This window comes from Maniola hyperantus, chromosome 2, assembly GCF_902806685.2.
Source record: "Maniola hyperantus chromosome 2, iAphHyp1.2, whole genome shotgun sequence".
In the NCBI taxonomy this organism is placed as follows: domain Eukaryota; kingdom Metazoa; phylum Arthropoda; class Insecta; order Lepidoptera; family Nymphalidae; genus Maniola; species Maniola hyperantus.
In genome coordinates, this window is record NC_048537.1 from 8,671,961 (window position 1) to 8,694,889 (window position 22,929).

The 22,929-nt window shown below is 36.8% G+C and overlaps 2 protein-coding genes and 1 long non-coding RNA gene across 3 annotated transcripts; all 3 read right to left on the minus strand.

The window, feature by feature from the left end:
* Positions 1-458: 458 nt before the first annotated feature.
* On the minus strand, positions 459-8,908 carry Polr2A (RNA polymerase II subunit RpII215). Its single transcript, XM_034980364.2, has 7 exons — positions 8,799-8,908; positions 8,202-8,471; positions 7,774-8,080; positions 6,486-6,777; positions 2,719-6,146; positions 2,445-2,636; positions 459-1,783 (listed from the first exon to the last, which is right to left on the minus strand). Exons 1-7 carry the CDS (start codon positions 8,877-8,879, stop codon positions 615-617), a joined length of 5,739 nt encoding a protein of 1,912 aa, XP_034836255.1. The 5' UTR covers positions 8,880-8,908; the 3' UTR covers positions 459-614.
* A 3,747-nt stretch (positions 8,909-12,655) lies between these two features.
* Positions 12,656-14,240, minus strand: LOC138404366 (uncharacterized). The gene is made up of 3 exons (XR_011238349.1): positions 14,047-14,240; positions 13,205-13,336; positions 12,656-12,957 (listed from the first exon to the last, which is right to left on the minus strand). It is a non-coding gene; the product is annotated as an uncharacterized lncRNA (long non-coding RNA).
* Positions 14,241-14,979: 739 nt separating this feature from the next.
* ari-2 (E3 ubiquitin-protein ligase ari-2) lies at positions 14,980-22,453 on the minus strand. The gene is made up of 8 exons (XM_034980483.2): positions 22,026-22,453; positions 21,349-21,595; positions 19,961-20,136; positions 18,961-19,146; positions 17,647-17,832; positions 16,402-16,518; positions 15,690-15,842; positions 14,980-15,285 (listed from the first exon to the last, which is right to left on the minus strand). The coding sequence occupies exons 1-8, from the start codon at positions 22,245-22,247 to the stop codon at positions 15,115-15,117; spliced, it is 1,458 nt and encodes a 485-aa protein (XP_034836374.1). The 5' UTR covers positions 22,248-22,453; the 3' UTR covers positions 14,980-15,114.
* Between the last annotated feature and the right edge of the window lie 476 nt (positions 22,454-22,929).

Genomic DNA, 22,929 nt, shown 5'->3' on the forward strand with positions numbered 1-22,929 from the left:
CTTATTGATGATACTTTTGAATTCACCCGCCACGACAATCCTATTGTTATTGTTAATGAGTCTCAGTGGAAATACGCCAGTTAATATTTAATCATCTATACCAACGTTTATAGAATTTGAGCATCGAATCACTTAAGCGTCAAAGTAAAATGGACCTTAACGTCTTTAGTTTAAAGCTTAAGTTCATCCATACATCTCCGATCTATCCAGAAATCAAAATAAACTGGCATACTATCTAGATATCAAAATCAGTGGTACAAAATTTTTGACTTTAAATCAAGGCCCTTCAGATTCATTTTACTTTAACGCTATTGTGTTCTAGTTGCGACGCTCGAATTCTTTTAACGTTAGTGAGGCTGAGTACAAATAACTTTAAAAAAACATTGAATATTAGGGCACTAGCATACGTTTTCCAAAAGGGTAGCTTATACTATATTTTTTATAAATAAAAGTAAAGATTATATTATATTAAAATAGTTTAATTTTAATGAAATTATGTATACACTTTATTTCTAACATCAATATTTTGTCAAAAAATATTTTTTTTTTTGTTGTTGTTTTAAACATCTTTTTAAATCTTAACTTACAATAATAATTAATACCTAACCTAAGCTCTAATCATCACCATCGTCATGTGAAGGTGATGTGGGCGAGTAATTAGGTGATGTGGGCGAATAAGTTGATGGGCCAACTGATGACGGCGAATAAGCTGGCGAAGTAGGAGAATATGTCGGAGACGTTGGAGTGTACTGTGGTGATGTTGGTGAAGTTGGAGAGTATTTGGTCGATGATGGTGAATAGCTGGGCGACGAAGGGGAGTAATTTGGTGACGAAGGCGAGTAATTTGGTGATGAAGGTGAATACCTAGTACTTCCTGGGTGCTGCGGTGATGACGGAGAATATGCCGTACTGGTTGGCGAATATTGAGGACTCTTTGGCGAATATTGTGGACTTGTCGGTGAATAAGTAGGACTTCCTCCCGCATGCGACGGTGATGTCGGCGAATAGCTCGGCGACGGTGAGTATTGCGGTGACGACGGCGAGTAACTCGGGGAAGTCGGCGAATATGCCGGCGATGTTGGAGAATATGACGGACTTGTGGGCGAATACGCCGGTGCAGCTGGTGTGAAATTTGGCGAAGATGGTGAATAGCTGAGTGATGCTGGGCTGTAAGCAGGGCTAGTTGGTGAATAACTAGGTGAGGAGGGGGAATAACCAGGAGATGTCGGCGAATAGGCCGCACTTGTAGGTGAATAGGATGGACTAGTCGGCGAATAAGATGGACTAGTTGGTGAATAGCTGGGAGAAGTGGCAGAGTAACTGGGAGACGTAGGTGAATACGCTGGACTCGTTGGGGAATAGCTTGGAGATGTAGGTGAATAGCTCGGGGATGTTGGCGAATAAGATGGAGACGTAGGGGAGTACCCTGGCGATGTCGGTGAGTAACCGGGAGACGTCGGCGAATATATAGGGGACGTCGGAGAATAATTAGGCGACGTTGGAGAATAATTCGGAGATGCCGGAGAATACGACGGACTAGTTGGCGAGTAGTGTGAAGATGTCGGAGTGAGGCTAGGCGAGGCCGCAACATATACTGGACTTGTTGGAGAATACGACGGTGAAGCCCCAGCAGGTGAAGCATAAGGTGACAAGGGAGCTCCTGGCGAGCCGGGTGATCCAGGTTGAGGCGACCATGAGCTGCTGTACGCCGGAGATAGACCCGAAGCATCTGAAGCTCCAGACGGTGAGAACGACGGACCACCAGGAGTCATACTGCTTCCAACTGAAAGCAAAAACAATCATGTATTATTGTATTGCATTGTACTTAACAGTAGGTACAGGATTTACACAGGAATTTCATTTGCACAAAGGAGGATGGAACAAGTAGGCCAGCATATCCAAAAAAAACTACTTGCCCATGAAATGAAAGCTTATATTATGATATGCTCCAATTTTTAATATAGGCAAAACGCTGTAAACCACCGGAGAAAAGAGATTATGACCCCTGCAAGTACCACAACTACCTGCATTCATTAATAGTATTAGTTGTAAGTTTATAAGTAGTTCAACTATAAACCGCTTATATTACCAGTACATAATGCTTCCCTTCACTGATGTCATAAATCTTTTTGGTTTGTATGCCCATTGCATGTACCTGAGAATACAACATTGTAACTTGCATTGCAATCAAGTTCGGCCTCTCCGCGCTCCGCCCCGCAAAGGTTCTATCAGGTATCACTTCAAATAACACACACTTTAAATCGTCACAAATAAAATTAACTTTTTAAGTCCTCGACTCGTGGTTTCATGACATAAACTATTGAGTTACAGTAACTGTAGGTTATAAGCAGTAAACTAACATACATTAGAACTCTATTGGTTACCACGCCAGGGTCCATACTAAAATTGCCATCCTCCTTTAACAATACTTTAACTATGCTTACCTTGACCAGGAGACCAAACACTGCTACCATATCCAGGAGTGTTCTGATTAGACCAGGGTGTCATCAGAGGAGTCATAGAAGGAGTACCAACACCAAAGTACATGCCGCCTCCAACTCCCATTCCTACTGTGAGTCCACCCATTTCCATTCCATGTTTACATTTCTCAGCATCAAGTAGCAAATCAAAACAGCCTGAAAAACATCAAATATTAGATTTCCTTGAAAAAAAAAAACAGTTACTTAGCCATTTAAATAAAATCATTTTCATACACACCAGTTCCCATTCTAGGTAATTGTCCCATAATTATGTTTTCGGATACACCTCTCATAGGATCTACTTCAGCATGACTAGCAGCATCAAGTAAGACATCTACTGTCTCTTCAAAAGAGCACCTCATCAATGCTCCAGTGTCTTGTCTGTTAATACCGTGACGAGTGATAGCCATAAGATGACCTTTAGCTGTCATGACGTCACAAAGTAAAGCAAGGTGCCGATAGTTCACGTATAGACCGTAGAACTGCAAGACGGCATTCATTTCCTTTTCTACCGACTTTCGCACCGCTTCAATTCCGAGTACTTGGAATATTTCACAGATGTCGTTACTGAATGTTCTTATTGGGTCGACGTCACGTTCCGACAAAACTTTCATCAATGAGGTACCATCTGTTTCCAGCAACCATTCTGCAATAGCTTTAAATTCTCCTTGTTCCGTAATCGTGATACGCTTCTTCGCTTCCGTTTGAGGCAAGTGCATATACACTTTGGCTATCGCTTCTATTCCTTGCAGAGTCATATCTGATAACATATTAGCCTCGATGCAGCGGAGGAACATATCGTCTTCCATCTTATCGACAGTTTCCTCATCATTGTCCTGGAATTTACTTTCCTCATTATTCATTATTCTGATACGTAACACGAGTTTTTCAGCATTGTCGTCATTGAAGATACAATTTAAATCATCTCCGAATCCAGCGTTTATTTTTTCCGCGATTTGTTCCATAGTTAATTTTTTGTCCGTCATCCTCTTACGATCTAATTCAATACGCAACAGCCATGGAGAAATCTTTGTGGGATCAAAATCTGGCATCTCATAATAAACGTTGACAAATTCTTGATCTTCAGCAATAACTGTATTTTGTGGATCAGGATCGTAGTAAATAGCAGTATTTGCAGTAACTTTACGCAAAGTTGTATGTTCCAGTCTACATAAGACGTTTTTGGCTTTTTCTGCATCTCTGGCTGCACCTCCAGTAAGAAAAACGGTAAGCGAAGGCGCTTTAGGTTTCTTTGAAATGTTAATGATTTCCTTCAAACGTGGTACTCCGAGGGTTACGTTTTTCGATGACACACCAGCAAAATGGAAAGTATTCAATGTCATCTGAGTAGCAGGCTCTCCAAGAGATTGAGCGGCCAAAGCGCCGACCATTTCGCCGGGGTTCACTTGCGCTTGTTGGAAACGTGTTTCGATTTCTCCAATCAACCATTCAAAAGCTTCACTTGATAGTCTGTAATCTTCAGATACAAATTTAGTACATAGTGTTGATCTTACTAAACATTGGAAAAGTAAAGTAGCATTTTCATTAGCTTGTTTAGACAAGCGATCATCGCCGGCCACAATCACACATTTGTTCAATAACTCTTTAACTCCCTGTATAACTTTAATAGGACTTAAGTCAGTAGGCAGTCTCTTGTTAATATGGAAAATCTTTTGTACATTCCAAATCATTCTTCTGAAGTTACAGGGCAATACAACTTTAGACTCGCCACTTGGGAAAATTTGCCGCAATACTTCTCGATCTTTAGACAACTGTTCCCATTCACTCTCGAGATCACTAATGACATACCCTGACTCAGTTAATTCCTTTATTATATCCTCATTAAAGATTCTCTTTAGATACCTTTCATTTGTTGGGTCAAATTTGAACTTCTTTTCGAATGCTTTATTAGACAGCTTTACTGTGGGAAGATTCTGGAATTCTACAGTTTCTCCCGCTAAACCATCTTCCCCATATCTCAATTGAATTAGTTGTCCTACCGAATTACGAACTGTGCCATCATAATGTACCATTACAGACTCCATAGCCTTTATCAAACGTCGCTGAATATATCCAGTCTCAGCGGTTTTTACGGCAGTATCGATAAGACCTTCACGACCACCCATGGCGTGGAAATAAAATTCGGAAGGAGTCAAACCGGCAAGATACGAGTTCTCTACGAAACCTCTTGATTCAGGACCATAATCGTCTTTAATGAAGTGTGGCAAGGTCCTTTTACGAAAACCGAATGGAATTCGCTTTCCTTCTACGTTTTGCTGCCCCACACAAGCAATAACCTGAGAAATATTAATATTTGATCCTTTGGACCCTGCAACCACCATAGCTTTGAGGTTATTGTATTCTGTGAGTGATTTCTTAGCAGAGCCTCCCGTTTTGTCACGAGCGTCGTTCAATATACGATTCACTTGATTTTCGAATGTCTGCCTGAGAGTATTACCAGGAGTAGGTTCTAGCTCCATGTTGTGAGCTTTTTGAATTACTTCTATGACATCATCTTTAGCTTTTACGATAGCACGCTGAATTTCTTGATATGTCTGTGGATCAGCAATGGTGTCTCCAATACCGATGGAGTGACCTTCCAATAGCAGCCAATTATTAATAACTGTTTGAATGTTACCATAAAAACGTCCGGCAGTTTCATGTCCTAATTCCAACATGCATATATGCAGCAAGGAACCTGCAGATGCACCAAGAGATTTCTTACACAATATCCCCATAAGCAATTCACCATGTTCAACAATGACTTTCGTGTCACCGGGAGAGATCCATTGATAAGGCCCATCATCTTCTTCATCTGGATGTGTGGAATGTGTTCGAACCATATTAACATTTCCAGGAATTATCAATGTAAATATTTGTTTCCCAGTCCAAAGTGGCTGAGGCTTCAAAATACATGGTTGAGGGATTTTGCCATCCCATGTTGGCAAAAACATAAGCAGATTCATGACTTGTTCTTTGGTGAGAAATACATCCCTTTTGGTCATTTTTCTTACAGCTGTTAGTGTATCTTGCACAATTCCCATGACAGGTTTATTTGCTTGTGGAGTAATAATCTGTCTCGGTGTGATGTGAATGTTTTCTACCTCAGCACGAGTTTCCATGGATTGTGGTACGTGTAAATTCATTTCATCCCCATCAAAATCAGCGTTATATGGCGAAGTACAACTTAAATTCATACGGAATGTTGACCAAGGCAGAACTTTGACCCTATGACCCATCATACTCATCTTATGCAGAGTTGGTTGTCGGTTGAAAATAACCAAATCATCATCTCTCAAATGACGTTCAACTTTGTATCCATATTGCAAATGTAAGTCTGATGGTTTGGGATGGAATCGTAAATCTATTCGTTCACCATTATCGCGAACTATATATTTAGCTCCTGGGTATTGTGCGTTTCCTCTACGAACCAACTCATGCATCCTGTCAATATTAAAAGGTGTAACTAATTCCGGGAAAGTTAAATTCTGTGCAATGGACCTGGGTACTCCTACTTGATCAATACGCAAGTTAGGATCGGGTGTGATGACAGTACGGGCTGAAAAGTCTACACGCTTTCCCATAAGATTTCCTCTGATTCTACCTTCTTTGCCTTTTAATCGTGCCTTGATCGCCTTTAATGGTTTTCCTGATTTTTGCATGGCCCTAAAAACATAAGCAATTTTAATATTATTGTTTACAGTAGACTAAGCAGCTTTTTCTGATACTTCTATAGTCCGCTACAGGTTGAGATTTGATTGCTATTTCAACCTGTCACATACTATACTGTAATATATTACTTGTGCTTCAAGTTTTGTATGTAATTATCTAATCTATTTTTGAACTAATTAATTGAACTTGACATTACTACATCCTTGAGCAACTGGAACCAAATGTGATCAACTCTGTTGATTAAAAATGAGGTATTGGACATACAGGGCATGTCCCCATAGCTGAAGTTCTGACGTAACATAACATGCTGTATTTTGTTTGGTTCCTACTTACTTTGGCATTCCAGGCATGTCATTATCTACAAATGTGGCAACATGAAACTGTAACATTCTGATATTATCTGTAAGAACATGAGCAGCCGCTCCTGATTGTTCATTTCTCATCAATTCATTATTAGCTTTGATGATATCTGCAAGTTTGTGAGTTAAATCATCTTGATTTTTAGCTGATCCAAACATTACAACTGCTGGTCTTACAGCTAAAGGTGGAACTGGAAGAACTGTGACAATCATCCAGTCAGGTCTGGCAAATTTAGGATCCATACCTAATATAAAGGATTCATCATCTAGAACAAAAAGCTCTTGTTATCTTAAAACTTATTTATAAAAATAGTTTACAATTCATTTTCAATTTTGATTTTATATTTATCAAAGGCCCTTTGGAAAAAAATGGGCATACCTATTCCATCTTACAAGTGAGTTCAGCTACAGACATTTATTTTTACAATGAATATCACTTAAGATAGTTTCAATACTTTAGCATATTATATATATTTTTTATATATAACATTTAGGTACATAAATAACAATTTTAATTTTACAAAATACTTTCGCTAATTATAGGTAAACACAGCATCATGCTTAGGGAGTGACAAGTTATCAAGTTATTATATAATACATAGTTCAGGCTTTAGGTATAAAATCTGTGATAGCCTAGTCAAAAAAAAGTGAAAAAGCTCAGGTCTTAAGGTTTCAAACATAATTAATTTAATAAATAATGATCTTCCAAAAAACACTTATGTAATATGTAAACACTGTACCTATGGGTCTACTGTTCAGTCTACTGGTACTAAATATTCTTTTGTTCCAGAATATATGAATATACAGAAATACTATAATATGTCATGAATATATCATTGAAACCTCATTTTTCATCAGTATTATAGTATTTAACATGTGTACAGTGTACATCATATTTTATTATAACAAGGACAAGCAACAAAAAAAAAACTATAGATATAGGTACCATTTCACTGAGACAACTCTTAAGATAGAATGTTGGTTGCAGGCCTGTACCACTTGTCCCTGCCAAGGTAACTGCCTGGTAAGGTAGATAAAAGTTGAATTTTTGCCACTTATTCCTTGGGGTAGTGACTTATCCATAGGGCTGGGTGGGAAATTATTTACACATCCCTACAGAGTGGTATGTGGCTATTTTTGTTAACAACAACATTTCGGTGCATAAGTATTTCTTATATATAACCTCTGTTTCCAGGTAAATATAAACTTCTTTAGTAACAACAATAGTAAATTTTTTTTACAACATACATTATATAATATACCTGTAATATGTTTTAAAATCTCATAAACTCGCTCCGCAGTTATGAGGATTTTTTTGTCTTGTGTATCTTCATTGGCATGTTTCCATTCCGCTGTGAGATCTAAGCCTTGCCTTCTTATGGACGGCTGGTAGTGCCCACAGCCCCCGTGACCTGAACTCTTTTTACCCTCCTCCCCTTCCTTGCCAATATCCATGTCCTCACCACCTTCGCAAATATTCTTACCCTTACACAAATCATAAACATATGTTAAACGTTTACGAGGCTGGCCTTTTGATTTCATAATGACTTCTTTGATCTTTGGGTTTGTCTGAAATGTAAAAACAAGTATTATTTACTGCCAAACATATTCACATAAAACATTTATAAAATACCTAAATATTTTTAAAATAAATATTAAGTATTAACAAAAATAAAATAGCAATAATTACCGGGCTAACGAGCAGTTTGGAGCAATAAAAACAGACACATCTCAATATTTTTATTGTCTTTGTTATGAAACCAATGTGAAAAACTGGTTTTGCCAAATCTATGTGGCCGAAATGTCCTGGACACTCTGTCATATTACCAGCACAAGTCTGGCACCTTGAACTTCTGTCTATCACCCCTTGTCGAGGGTCCATAAGACCTCCAAGTTTCGGCCTTCCACCTTCCATCGTTTCCGGGTAACGTATACCCCCTTCTGTGACTGACATTCTTCGCTGGAAATTAAACAATATATTTTCCAAGAACCTCAAACTTTACAGCTAGTGAAAGTGATACAGAGATCAGAACCATTAGAATCGCTTGAAATAATAATGGGTTATTAATTAAGACAATATAAAATATACGATATGTTTTAGAACTTAAGTATTTATTATTCAATCATATAAAAACAATGCAATAGATACAGAACAGGAAAACGACGCAGGCGAAGTAGAAGCACCCTTGCACAACATTACAATTTATCCAATAAATGAAACTAATATTCGCCAACTTCAATTTATTTCATCAGTAAAACATTAAACACATAAGTTCACATAACTTACGATTTCATCTGGAGATAATATTCCAAACTGTACTCTTTTTACAAGGCGCAAAGGCGCCTTCGAGTCGTTCGTGGTCGCCATTTTGGACGACTCATGTCACTACTCACAACTCACAACTTGAGACTTGAGTCACAGAGTACATAGAGATGTCAGTTAATCTTTCGTAGTTGCGCCATCTGTTTCTAATTGCAGTAACTATTGTATATAATTTATTTTTAATTTTCCCGGCCTTGGATACTAGTTTTTTAAGGTCATCTATATAGCTATACGTACAACACATGTGCAGCATTATTTATTATTTTATACATTGAAAGAAGTAACTACTTTCAGTACTAAAAGTTGAGGTACTAAAACAAAAACCGTAATTAATTATTATTTAAAACTAAATTTTATTTCTTCTTTACACATGATTTTTGTACTGCATCATCTATATAGGTATTATGTTGAATTTAGCATTTTATAAGTGAATATCCCAGCAGTACACTTCTACAAAGGTTGAATGGATGGATCACGGATGCAGTAACACTGCGAAAACTAAAATGTAGCACAAACATGGATGTCATGTCAAGGTTGCTATAGTACCCTTATTATAAATGCCAAAGTGTGTTTGCTTGTTGGTTTGCCCTTCAATCAAGTCGCAACGTGCAACGGATTGACGTGATTTTTGCATATGTATATTAAGTACGTACGTTACTATACGTATAGTCTATGGGTATAAATATAGACCGAGAGTGAAATAGGCTACTTTTTATCCTGGGAAATCAAAGAATTCCCTCAGTATTTTTAAAAACCTAATTCCACGCGGATGAAGTCGCCGGCTTCAGCTAGTAGCATAGGAGTAATAGTGTTCTGTGGCTAGTAGCACCTAGTAGTAAATAAAACTTTTTGCGTAGAGATACCAGACTACAGTGCGACAAGGCTCTATTGCCACTTGATTGACATTGACAGGGGGGTTGGAGAACAAAGGCTTAGAAATGTCTTAGAATATTCCATTATTCATCCAAGGAATATTCAAACAAGGACAAAGGGGACACATGACGGCACCGTTAGTTCTGAATTTCGCCACGCGCCAAGATAGCCTTGTCGTACCGTAATTTATTTTTTTGATAAAACGCCATCTAGTTCTAATTGCACAAACTAAAATTATAGTGATTTTTATACTAAACAACATTGTGGCTAATTCCTTTGTACACAATCTCTAAACTAAACTAAAATATCACGTCTAAATCTATTGCTATCCCTTTCATAATGTTGCTTGCGGAAAAGGAAAGCACTAGATTTAGACCTGTTAATTTAGTTTAGTTTAGAGATTGTGTACTAGAGAATCGGCCCCATTAGTTCTATCTGTTAAGAGCATAGAGCCTGACTTGAGTGTTGGTAGTCTACTACCACAGATTAATAGGGATACTACGTACTACTTGGTGACTGGTAAGTGCAGTCCTTGTTCTGAGGGTAAGTGGCCTAATCTATGGGCCTAAGTGGTAAGTGGTGTTGATGTTATTGGTCTGTGGTGTTGACTGTTGAGCGTAGATTGAGTACAAAAAAGTAAATAGTAGGTAACTAATGATAAATACAATGACGCCACGAATTCTCAAAGTTTGTTTTGCAACTAAAGTAAAAAAATAGGTTACACGATAAGGGACAAAAAATAGGTTAGCTGCGTCTCTGTTCCTGCCGATTTCTTTAGGGACCATTATAGGTAAAATTCTGGAAAGGCTACTACATCCAAGTATGAAAGGTAACATAAAGGTTGACGACACGCAGTTTGGTTTTCGTTCTGGACTCTCAACAGATTCTGCAGTTTTCAGTCTTAAATCAACAGTTAACTACTACACTAACAGAGGTACGTCGGTTTATGCTTGCTTCTTAGACCTAAGCCGCGCCTTCGACCTAGTTAACTACCAGCGACTTTGGCAAAAACTAACAACATCGAATGTACCCAGTAAGACTGTAGACCTGTTGAGATACTGGTACGAAAATCAGACAAACTTTGTTAAATGGGGCGACGCCATCTCTAATGACTATATATTAGAGTGTGGCGTACGTCAAGGTGGGCTGACCTCTCCGGACCTCTTTAGCTTATACGTAAACGATCTGATTGAGGAACTTAGAAGTACAAGGATTGGTTGTCACATAGGTACAACTTGCCTGAATAATTTAAGCTACGCTGACGACATGGTACTTCTAAGTCCCTCAATCAGGGGACTTAGAAGATTATTGGCCATCTGCGAGCATTATGCAAGGGATCACGGCCTGAAGTATAATGTTAAAAAGACGGAGATGATGTTATTCCGCTCAGGTAGAGGTCCGGAGAGGATTCCGAAGGTTTTTTTAGATGGTGTACCTATTGAAAGGGTGGATCAGTTCAGGTACTTGGGGCATATCCTAACTGAGGACTTGCGTGATAACCGCGATATAGAACGCGAAAGGAGGGCTCTGGCTGTTCGGTGTAATATGCTCGCACGTCGGTTTGCACGGTGCAGTCCTGAGGCGAAGCTGACGCTGTTTAGAGCATATTGTCAATGCTTCTACACGTGTCAGCTTTGGTTCAACGCCACGAAAAGTGCACGTAGCAGCATCAGAGTGCAGTATAATAACGCATACCGCATTCTGATGAAACTGCCTAAATACTGCAGTGCGTCGGGCATGTTTGCTGACGCCAGAGTGCCCGATTATTTCGCGGTTGTTAGATCTCGTGTTGCGGCATTTTGGTCCCGCATCCGCGATTCTCAAAACGAGGTCCTCAGGGTATGCTCTGAGTGCCCTGAGAATCCCATACTGAAGTACTGGCTTGCCGTACATCGTGACAATAACCGTAAATAAAGTACGAACCTCCTATTTGGGGGCAATCTCTAATTTTAATTTAATTTTAATTTTATTATTGTATATTTTGTAACTTTATTATTTTCATTTTATCATTATTATTTTTAACAATTGTACATTTGTATTTGTATTTACTTTTATGTATGTCCAAATGGGTTCAAGTTGCCTAAATAAATGACTATTTTATTATTATTATTATTATTATCTGTTTATCACATTAGTAACTTTATCTGTGCTCTCTTTTTAGTGTTAATGAGAAAGCAAACGTTCCTTTATCTAGCTTTATTACTCTATCTAAGTTGTTGAACTCAGACTACGGTTGAATGAAGTAGAGTAGATTTTTTTTAAACTGGTTTTACAGCTTTGGACTCTAGCCTTTTTGAGTCTTGTAGAGTAGAAACACCTTACAGATCACCGAGTATTTTTTTTTGAGTAGAGACTACAATCAAGCTCTGGATTCAAGTAGTCATAGTTTGACGGTACCACCATCTGTACTGTTTGCTGTATATTATGCAAAGAATTTGAATGATTATGTTATTCTTATTTATTTACCACAGGCATCTGGCTGTACCATGACATTTTGTTAGCTGCTAGGTCTGTCAGTCGGTGGTCTGTCGTCATCACGGTCGTCATAGAAATATTGTCTGTCGTCTATGTTGGCACTATTGACATCAGTGCGAAGGTGCGAACCATAGAGATAGTATACCTTAGATGAATGATTACCTGGATGGATACTAAGCTCCAAATGCGTGTCAATTCATTTATTTGTGCGTGCTGGTGCGTGCGTCATTTTGTCACTGTGTGCACCCATCTACGGTTGGGACGACGAATTTTTTAAGGATATCGATATTACAGCTAAATTAATTCTCTATGTTCAGATGACGGAACACTTTCATTAAAAAAACAGTAAATCTCTTCGAATATTTTTTATTTAATTTTATTTATAAATGCGAAAGTGTGTTTGTCCTTCCTTCACGCCCTAACTAAACAACCAATCGACTTGATTTTTCTCATAGATATATTTGAAAGGACGGAGAAGTAACAAAGGAAAGGTACTAATCCTCGCGGACGAAGTCGCGGGCATCAGCTAGTACTTAGTATAAAAGGAAACACATTTTTATTAATTCAAATTTATTGGTTCTACTTCCCACCGCTTCAAATGTAGGTAGATAAAAAATGTGACTTGTTTTAGGATCGTCTTTATACGTGAAACAAATCAGATCTAAGTTGAGATCAGCTGGCATATTATAGCTGCTCGATACTCTCTAGGATAGGATTTCCACACGCCACGGTTTTGCGCCAACACCATCCGACTCCCTGCGACTCTCTTTACAATCTGTTAAAAAAAAACAAGTAATAAAATTAAAAAGCTATAAGACTCACGATGAACTACAGTGGCCCTGGTAAGTTCTATTTTCCTTATTACTGACCAAAAATAGATGCATTTGACGATTCAAAAGTAAGAACTTCTAAAAGTTTATAATTGAATAAAAAATTATCCTCAATAACAGTCTTTGCCTACTCTTGCAACATGACATTGAGGAGTTGGATTAGTGATTAGTTGTTACAAAGTTTATACCTACCTGGCAGCCAGCCTGGGTAGCCTAGTATCTATTCACAATCAGCAGACCCAAGGCTTCTAAGGTAGATAAAGTTCGACTCGTTTTGGTTTCACTATTAGCCAGCTCTTGACGTGGTTTTAGTTTCTTTATAACCTGAAATAAAATTTTATTTGTCATGCTTTTCAACATGCAAAAATCCTTATGATCGTCATAGGGATTTTTGCATTTTTAACAAAAATTTAAAAAAAAATCTGTAAAACATAAGGAATAATTTACTTCCTCAAAACTGCAAATTAATAGTTGGTCTCTTTTTGTTTAACTATGGTCAAATCAAGAAAATTGCAATGTGCTACTTATCTAGTAGTAGACACCTACCGGCTACCTACATACAAATTGAAAGTGCTTAGTACATACTGGTTGATAGTACCTAACTATTTAGGATATCCTTCAAATGTACTGGTACTGCATCTAATTCTAATTTCTTTATTTTAAACCAAATATATAGTTAACTGGATTTTCGAAATGTTTTGAACATAGGCGAGACTATTTCTTTGGCTCCCAGTTTTTTCGTTTTATGGCCCTGATCCACGCATTTCTAATTTCATGACATTTTGGAAATCTACAAAAGTATGCAAATATTATTAAAACGATAAATTTAATTTTATCGATAAAGTATGTACACACATCACTACAAATGAGGCCTAAAATAATGCATTAAATAATTATTAAATTACGCTATGAAACGTGATTTTGTTACTTTGTCACGAGATGATTACACTTATAATATGCAAATCTTTAATTTTCAGCGATTTTCGGAGTAAAAATCGCGATTGGTAGCGATGAAATAATTATTAAAGACTTACCCATGAAAATACAATTCTGGAGCTTTTACGCCTCCTTCCGTAGATTTGGAGGTAAAAAACACACCGTCACACATTTTGTTTTCACTTTTAAGCTTACTTTTGAGCCAGACTTATGTGCTTTTTAAATATTTTTAATGAATATTGCATCAAACCCCAATGTTTTGTCTGCTTAAGGGGGGCATCTGTCAACTAAACTGGTCACTATTTTCACCGATAGAGCGACGTTGCCAGACTTATATGAGCTATCGCTTTTACACGAACGGAGGTTCCCTGAAAAAGACGGAGATAACAATACCTCTTTGACACATAAATGTACAAGAGCGGTAACACGTGGGTTAGGTACCTCTATGTATACTACATAGAGGTAACCATAACGTGTTGCCGCTCTTGTACATCTATGTGTAAATGTACAAGAGCGGTAACACGTGGGTTACCTCTATGTATACTACATAGAGGTAACCATAACGTGTTGCCGCTCTTGTACATCTATGTGTCAAAGAGGTATTGTTATCTCCGTCTTTTTCAGGGAACCTCCATTCGTGTAAAAGCGATAGAGGCTCCATGCGAATGGTCTTTTGGCGCGTGCGTAGTAGTACATCGACATCCATATTCTATGGGCGCGTGGTCAAAATTGTAGCCATGTAGCATGCTCCACAGTCCACACGCTCCGGCAGCTCCGAGCGAGTACTTTCACTGCTATCAGCGTCAAAACAGCGATAGTCAGTGCTTCAAAAACAAGGCAATCGCTTATTTAATAGTACATATTACTATACAGCCTATCTGTATTCTGTACGCGTACTTAAACCGATTAGTACAATATTTTTGTCACAAAGCAGAGGGCAATGCCACAAGCATAATACAATAAAAATAACGGAAAGGAACCATAATAAATCCCGGGTAAAAACTAGTACTGTATAAAGGAAACTTCAAAAGCCATTTTAAACTATTTTATTGCAAAGTGTTAATAAATATACTTTGGCAAAGAAAAATCTAGCTTTCTGAAATGTTAAGCACAAGGTGCTCATTCATTGCTTTTGTTTCATTACAGCTTAGAATAATTTAGTCTCGTTAAACTTTACTACTGGAGGCGCTATTAGTGTTAAATTCTAAAAAGTCTTTGAGCAATGTAGTCCTTCTCTTTTCCGCAATGTCCATTTGATTTTCTAAATCACCCCTGTCAGTTGTTTCTGCTCTCTCCACTTTCCAGGAGAGGTTTTCAATTTCCGCTTCTAGCTGTGCCTGGAAAATATAGATATTAGTAGATTACGATTTTTGATTGCTTCAAATCCAGTCAAGCATGTTGGAATAATAGCACAATCATTACTATGAGGGCTCACAGTGTGCTTGAACGCACTAAAGTCAAAGTCAAATGATTTATTCAAAATAGGTACCTAATAAATCTGGTATGGTGTTAGATTTGTAAGATATAGTGGTGATAATTATAACGCAAACTTAAAACTAAAGCTACGAGGGTTCCAAACGCGCCCAGGTCTGAGAAGAGCCCACAACAAACTCAGGAACTAGGTTCCACCAATCTGCTCACTGTGTCACTGTGTGTTCGAGTGCACTGTGAGACCTCAAAGTAATGATCGCGAATATGATTGTAAAAGTAATATGGAAGTAGGGCGCGTTTTGTGACATACCTGTTGATATTCAAATAGTTCTTTCCTTGGACCAATTTCCATGTAATAGGCAAAAGGATAAGTGTATTGCAGGGTGTATCTACAACGTTTTAATAGTCTTGCTGCATCCCACAAGTATTGCCAATCTATCCAGGTCCCTTCGCCAGCCATCACCTGAAAGATGTTTTATTTTATTGATCTACTTCAATTCTATCTCGGTTGCAACAAAGTTACAGCACGCGCCAGAAAGTAATGTATATCGGCCATTAGAATGACATTTCGGCTTTGTAGAGCGTTGTCCCTGTCAGTCATACCTATATGACGTTGTGTCGGTCTCAACGACAGAGACAATGCTCTACAAATCTGCAGTCTCCTTCTAAAGGTCGATGTACATTACTTTATGCCACATACTGTACAAACTCTGTGCTCTACGCGCGTTTTGGTTCCTTAAATAATAAACTACTTTACTTCTTGTAAATCAAAATCTATATAACAGCAAATATTGACTGCCTGATATTATATCAACAGCTCAATCAGCTAGGTGCTCAATCAGTTAGGTCTCTAAACTCTAGTTTAGAGACCTAGCTGTAGATTTTGCATGTAGGTTCTTTCTATAATATAGACCCCCTTCTAAGAAAGGATTTACAGGATATTTATAGGATAACAAGATCTGTAAAAAATCTATGTGGATGATGTTATGGAAAAAGGCCAGTAATAGTAAACATACCCATACCTTTTGATTAATTCGACTCTTCAAGCTTGCAAGGGTTTGCTCCTCCAGCTTTAACGACCTGGAATGATTTTCCCATCTTTCATAGTAATGTAAATATTTTTTTAAAGCCTCTCTTGCCTGTAAAGAAAAATTGATGTATTTGTAAATGATTATCTGTACTACACATATTGTACAATGTTATACTCTAATATTAAAAATCTGAAAGAGTGTCTGTTTGTTACTATTTTATGATCCTACTAAACCGATTCCAACAAAAGTTGGAAGAGATAGCTTGTATGCAGAAGCATTCGATACCTCAGTTGCAAAGTTTTACAAGTCTGAAAACAGTGAGTTTGAGATAAGTAATAATTATAATTATTTCATTTTAAAATTGCTGGTTTATAAAAATTTCCATACAAAAGCAGGTCACTTAGAACAACCAGAATGACAAATGTTAGTTTTAAACTGAACAATTAAAGAAAACTACTTTACAATAACAACACAACAAGTTTCTGAATAATACAGTATTTTACACAAAGCTAGCTGAAATCTAAAAATGTATAAACAAGATGTATTAGCAAATAAGCAATCAAACAATGTTGATTTCAGTTTATAAAATTAAATAATGAATTTTATAATTCATTCAAAAGATTTCACTTCTTAATCTGTTCTACAAATATCCAAAACGCATGATAGCCGTAGCCTCCATGTTAATTCCTACTGTGACGTCACATGGATTGAAGTTGTAATGTATTTCCCTAAGAAAACATGGTTGCTTACCAATCCGGGTGATATCATGACCGCTCATGAACCTAAAAAGATGGCGGTAGCGTTTCCGCGACAAAATTCGAAACGCAAAGTTAGATTTATTTTTATTGCACTTATCGATCGAATAAAATTTTTGTGAATTTTTGGTAGTTTATTATCACTTTTGGATCAAATTAAGACACTTAAAAAAAAGTAAAATACCCTATTGTTATACTAATTGTTGAGGTCAATATAATATATAGGATACAAAAGATTATTATTGTGATTTTTAAACAAGCTACACCAGCGCGGACCAAGTCGTGGGCAACTGTTTGTTAGTTGAAAGTAACAAACAGCTGCCCACGACCTGCTGAGTGGCAGGGTACTGCAGCCAGTATTCTAGTCACATGGCCTCAATGCATTATTGATTTGGGTGATATTATTTTTGATACGAATTATTTGTTTATTTTTCATATAATATAGTTAATTATTTGTTACTACTAAAATTATAACCATTACCTGTGCATGTTGACTATCATTAGCTAAATTAGGATCTTCTTTATAACGACTGCACTCATAATATTCAGACCCATGACTTTTCCAATCACCTAAACAAACCCAACAAAAGTCATGTCTGCAAGCACCACATTGCATATGATTACAACCTCCATTTTTTTCAATGCATATCTGGCATTTTGGGCAATCCTGTAAAAAGAACAATAGGGTATTTTATACCAAGCAAGAAAAAAATCTATGTTAAGTTTCAGTTTATAAAATTATAATCTATACTAATATTATAAATGCGAAAGTGTGTCTGTCTGTCTGCTATCCTTTCACAGCCCATCCATCCAACCGATTTTGATGAAATTTGGTACAGCGATAGCTTGCATCCCAGGGAACGATATAGGCTACTTTTTATCCCGGAAAATCAAAGAGTTCCCACGGGATATTTGAAAACCTAAATCTACGCGGGCATCATCTATTAATTACATATATTTTGAAGATTTACTTTTTAAATCTGTTCTACAATATTCGAAACGCTTCGTGCGTAGCTGTAGCCGCCATGATGAAATCCGACTGTGACATCACATGGGTTGTTGTTCTTTATAATGTATTTCAATGGTGTTGTTTACCAATCCGTGTGACATCATGACAGCTCATGAACCTAAATAAAATGGCGGCTAGCGTTTTCGCGGGGAAATTTGAAATACAAAATTCAAATGCATTTTTATTGCACTTATCAATTGAATATAATTTTTGAGATTTTTTAGTAGTTTTATTATCACCTTAGGAACAAATTAAAACACTTTTCAAAAAGGGTAAAATACCCTATTGTGCAGTATAAATTACTTACTAATAATAAATCTAGAGTAGGTAAGCTGACTGGTTAGCTGCTAGTTGAGTGTGAGTGTATGCTATTTCATTGTCGTATGATTTTACGACAGTTAAAATCAACTTTAGGTATTGTGTATGTTAATTTTTGCAAAACTAATCAAGAGTTAAGTAAATAGTATTAAAATTATTTAAGTTTTTTAATTATACAATTTTGTAATAATTTCTTATTTAGCAGAAAACTGCCTAATTCTAGAATGGAGTTGTCTCAAGGGTCATCATAACTTTCAAAACTACTTACGAATTTTACTGTATTGTTTATTTGGACTAGATAGTGAAGAGATATAAAATATTCAGTAGTACATCTTATATCCAGGATAGTAAATAATTGACTGTTCAGGGTATTAATTGCATAGGTCAGTTGCTGACAGTGCGAGATTCCATTTTGGTATCCCTTAGTCTGCCCCCCTGGACTGGCCCTGACTATATTAATTGACAGACCTTTGTATGAGCACTGATATAATTGGCAGTTTCCGAATCATCTGCACACTTAGTGAGCCAGCGACGGATAGTAGCACAATCTGTAGGAGCATGGTGGGGAGCTCCACAGGAGAAGCAAGTAAGGAGTTCACAGCCTTTACATTCCACTTTGCGTGCACCTACACGAACCCAAGCTTGATAAATCCACTGCAATTATAAAAAACATCATTAAATAAACGAGGTATTTTAACTTACCTCTTTTAAAAATATAATCACGTTGGTCATGTTTACCTACAATGGAGGCCTGGACTACTATGCCATTAAATAGAATAGAATTGCGGATTTCTCGGAAACCATCTATAATAATTCTAATAAGAAGATCAAAGTCGTCACTCAGGCCTCCCATGAGAATGTTACAAACACAGGCTAAGGTTACACTAGACCCCTAACGTAAAATGTAACTTTAAATTATCTTGAATTTTACATTTATATTTACTGAAATTATTATAGTTATAAATATTATAAAAAGAATGTGCGTAATGCATTGTTCTTGTCTAAAACCATTTTCGCATTTTATCTTTTATTTCCTTTAACTCAGTCTGTCACATTCTTATATTAGCACGAGTTAGCGGCAAAAACAACATGATAATGTATGACAGGTTGTAGTATGCGACAAATCTATAAATTGTATTGTTGACACTGTATTTGCACTGCAGAAAATTGGGAAAATTCATAGATGTAATCATTGATCAGATTTGAAGCTGTAAAATGTTAAATACTCTTCAACAAGTTGTGCAACAATGAGTTTGCAATTCAATACATTGCCAGAAGACTTTTTAACACATTTTCATGTAAAGGTTTTGTCAGTGAAAACTCACAGTTACTCAATAAATTATTTCTGTTATTGTGTCAAAGATACCCAATAACACCCAATAAGGTACCCAAAAAGTAGCTTCCAAAATGCCAAATTTCTTGATATTTTTTCTTACATTACCCTTTTGCCTTTGGTAATTATTCATACCTGACAATTGGGCCCTGGACAGAATCTAAGTTGTGGATGAGATTTAACATGGTCCTTAAACATAAACTGTTGATAGCGTTCCCTTATTGATGGTTTAGCCACATGAGATAGTACAAAATCTTCCGGAGCTCGCACTTCACAGTCCTGGGCCATACATTGTATTGTATTTGATACACCTATAACAAAAACCCCTTTTTAAGTATATTTAGTATTTACTAAAACTACTTACTGAATAAAATGTAAGCTATAAGGAAGGCTAATGAATAAGAGAAAGAGTTTGCTTTTAGCAATAACAGATGCCTACATTGCTGCTCAGTTTTTTTATCATTAATAATTATTTATTATGGTCTTGTCTGTATGTTTTCCTATTATGAGCTTTGTTTAATTATTGCTGTCATATTCATTCACACATCATAGGCTCTACGGCAGTAGTTTGCCAGCTACAGTGTGACAATCACATTGACCTCTGATTGGCCGACTATTTGCTAAAATGCATTGTTGCACCAAAAATACCATAAATTCAGTCAATCACAGCAATTGAGATTGTAATGATTGATGCAGCTTTTTCTGTATCAACCTGTATGTTTATTCTTAGGGTGACACCCTAATAAAATTAATCACACATTTACAATAAAGCAAACATTATTAAGACAAGTAACAGACTATCTAAAGAATTTTACATAAGAATATAAGATGAATGGGATACCTAGTTTAACAAATGAAAAGTACAAAACACAGTAAACTGACCAAGATATTGGTCTGAATCAAATTACTTTGCTAGGGAATCTTTTAGCAATGATCTTAATAAAATCCATAAGTGATAACTTTAATAATCCAAATTTTGCAAACTATATTTATACTAGCTGATGCCCCAACTTCGTCTGCGTAGATTTACATTTTTAAAAATCCTGCGAGAACTCTTTGATTTTCCGGGATAAAAAGTAGCCTATGTGTTAATCCAGGGTATAATCTATCTCCATTCCAAATTTCATGCAAATCCGTTCAGCCGTTTTTGCGTGATTGAGTAACAAACATCCAAACATCCACACTTTCACATTTTTAATATTAGTAGGATTTACTAGAAATAAGTCATAATCACTGAAAAGTGTTTTGCAATTTCCCAATTCTACATTTCTGGTTTAAGCCAGTAATTTAAGGGCTGATTACACCTACCGAGTAGTGAAGCGAGACTGTAAAATATCACTCGGCCAAGACAGTGCTGTGATACGTACGATACATATTTTGAAATTGCGGCGAGCACTCGTTAAAGTGTTTATACCAACCTAGTACTCAGCCGAGGACACTGACTCGCCACTGTACTCGTTAGGTGTAATCAACCCATAAGCATGCAAAAACTATTATTAGTTTTTAAACAGGATCATACAAACCTTGCATAATTTGTACTTCAAAATGCATAGCCCAACAATCATCACAAAAGTAGTGCATACATGCAAGGGCACTATATTTGGTTATGGGAGGAGTGCTTGCACACACAGCACAAACAGAGCGACTGCAGTTTCCCTGAACCAAAGGCAAGCTGGGCTTCACACGGCTGTACATTAACACTTCATTTGCATTTTCTTGATACTTTTTTATAATCTCTTGGGCATTCCATTCATATGCATGAAGCATAACCTGAAAAATTGATATATTAAATGTCTACACTACAGCTTTAAAAAAAATGGGAACAATGTAAAATGAAAAAGGGATATAAGTTTCGAATTGTGCTACCCCCACTGAGGGCTGAGAAGATTCAGGGTGGAGGAGGAAGGGTATAAGGGTTCCCCCTTTCTACAAGCTTGTCTGCTAGAGATGCATGATTTTAATTTGAAATTTTAACAATAACTATAGGTACATTTTTGGAGGTGCAAAGGGGACAAGATGATGGGGACAATTTATCATTCATTCTTGAAAAATAGGGGCAGTAGAGGCAAAATTTCGTGGAGTTATATCGAATTTTATCACATCTCTGGCAAGTAAAATTGATGGGGTTTGCCTTGTCTCCCTAAAGACACTCAGTAACATCAGAGCTAGCGATCCAGGCAGCACGATTAAAAGGTCTTACCTTCGCCAGCGAAGGCGTTATTTGAAGGCTATTGCTTAGCAGTTCTATCGATTCGTTTAGTAACTTCTCCACTTCTTCCACTCTAAGACACGAAAACACGAAATATTCAGGATCTGATTTACTTCGATCAACTGCTTCCATATCGCAGTCGTCTTGTTCACCGTAATAATCGTAATCATCTCCGTCGTTGTCCGAATATTCCATATCAGATTCAGCAGACATTTTGATGGCTGCTCAAGTGACGACCATACACAAACTATAAAATCGTTTTGATGCAAAACACACTACATGACACTATACATCAGTTTTACAAATTCGGATTTAAGAAAAGTAAAATTAAATAAACTTTCTTATTACTTTTCGTAGAATTCGAACTTTTTTACATTTTGTAAAACATAAAACACAAAAATATAGAATAAAAAATATGTAAAATTTGTTTTCTACGGCATAGAGTATTTTATTTTTAAACTTGTTTTACTGCTCTGGACTCTAGCCTTTTTGAGCCTGCATAGAGTAAAGCATGAGTAAAGTGGTAAAGTCACAGAGTAGGACCAGAGCAAAGAGTATGTAATTACAAAGAGGAAACTTCATACATGTGACATGCAGGTGACTCACTGAAAGATAAATACTCACTCATGGCCGTAGTTTGAGTAAAAAAGCTAGATTAAAGTACTGTGTTAGCTGCGTCTCCGTTTATTACATAATATACATACATAGTAACTTTATCTGTGTTCTCTTTTTAGTATGAATGAAAAAGCAAACGTTCCTTTATCTAGCTTTATTACTCTATCTACGCTCATAGCCCAGCTCGCGCTTGTTGCACAATACACTAGGTATGACAAGCTCAGAATAAGGACTGTTAGAAGTAGCCCTATTGAGACACTTACTGTTAGAGCGAGATAGC

Coding starts and splice junctions, on each gene's coding strand:
- Polr2A (XM_034980364.2), bottom strand. CDS start 8,879: ATGGCGACCACGAACGACTCGAAGGCGCCTTTGCGCCTTGTAAAAAGA. Junction 8,081..8,201: donor CCAAACTGCTCGTTAGCCCG/GTAATTATTGCT, acceptor TTTACATTTCAG/ACAAACCCAAAGATCAAAGA. Junction 2,637..2,718: donor ATTACCTAGAATGGGAACTG/GTGTGTATGAAA, acceptor GATGTTTTTCAG/GCTGTTTTGATTTGCTACTT.
- ari-2 (XM_034980483.2), bottom strand. CDS start 22,247: ATGTCTGCTGAATCTGATATGGAATATTCGGACAACGACGGAGATGAT. Junction 20,137..21,348: donor TGAAGTACAAATTATGCAAG/GTTTGTATGATC, acceptor TTTTTGTTATAG/GTGTATCAAATACAATACAA. Junction 15,286..15,689: donor AACTATTTGAATATCAACAG/GTATGTCACAAA, acceptor TATATTTTCCAG/GCACAGCTAGAAGCGGAAAT.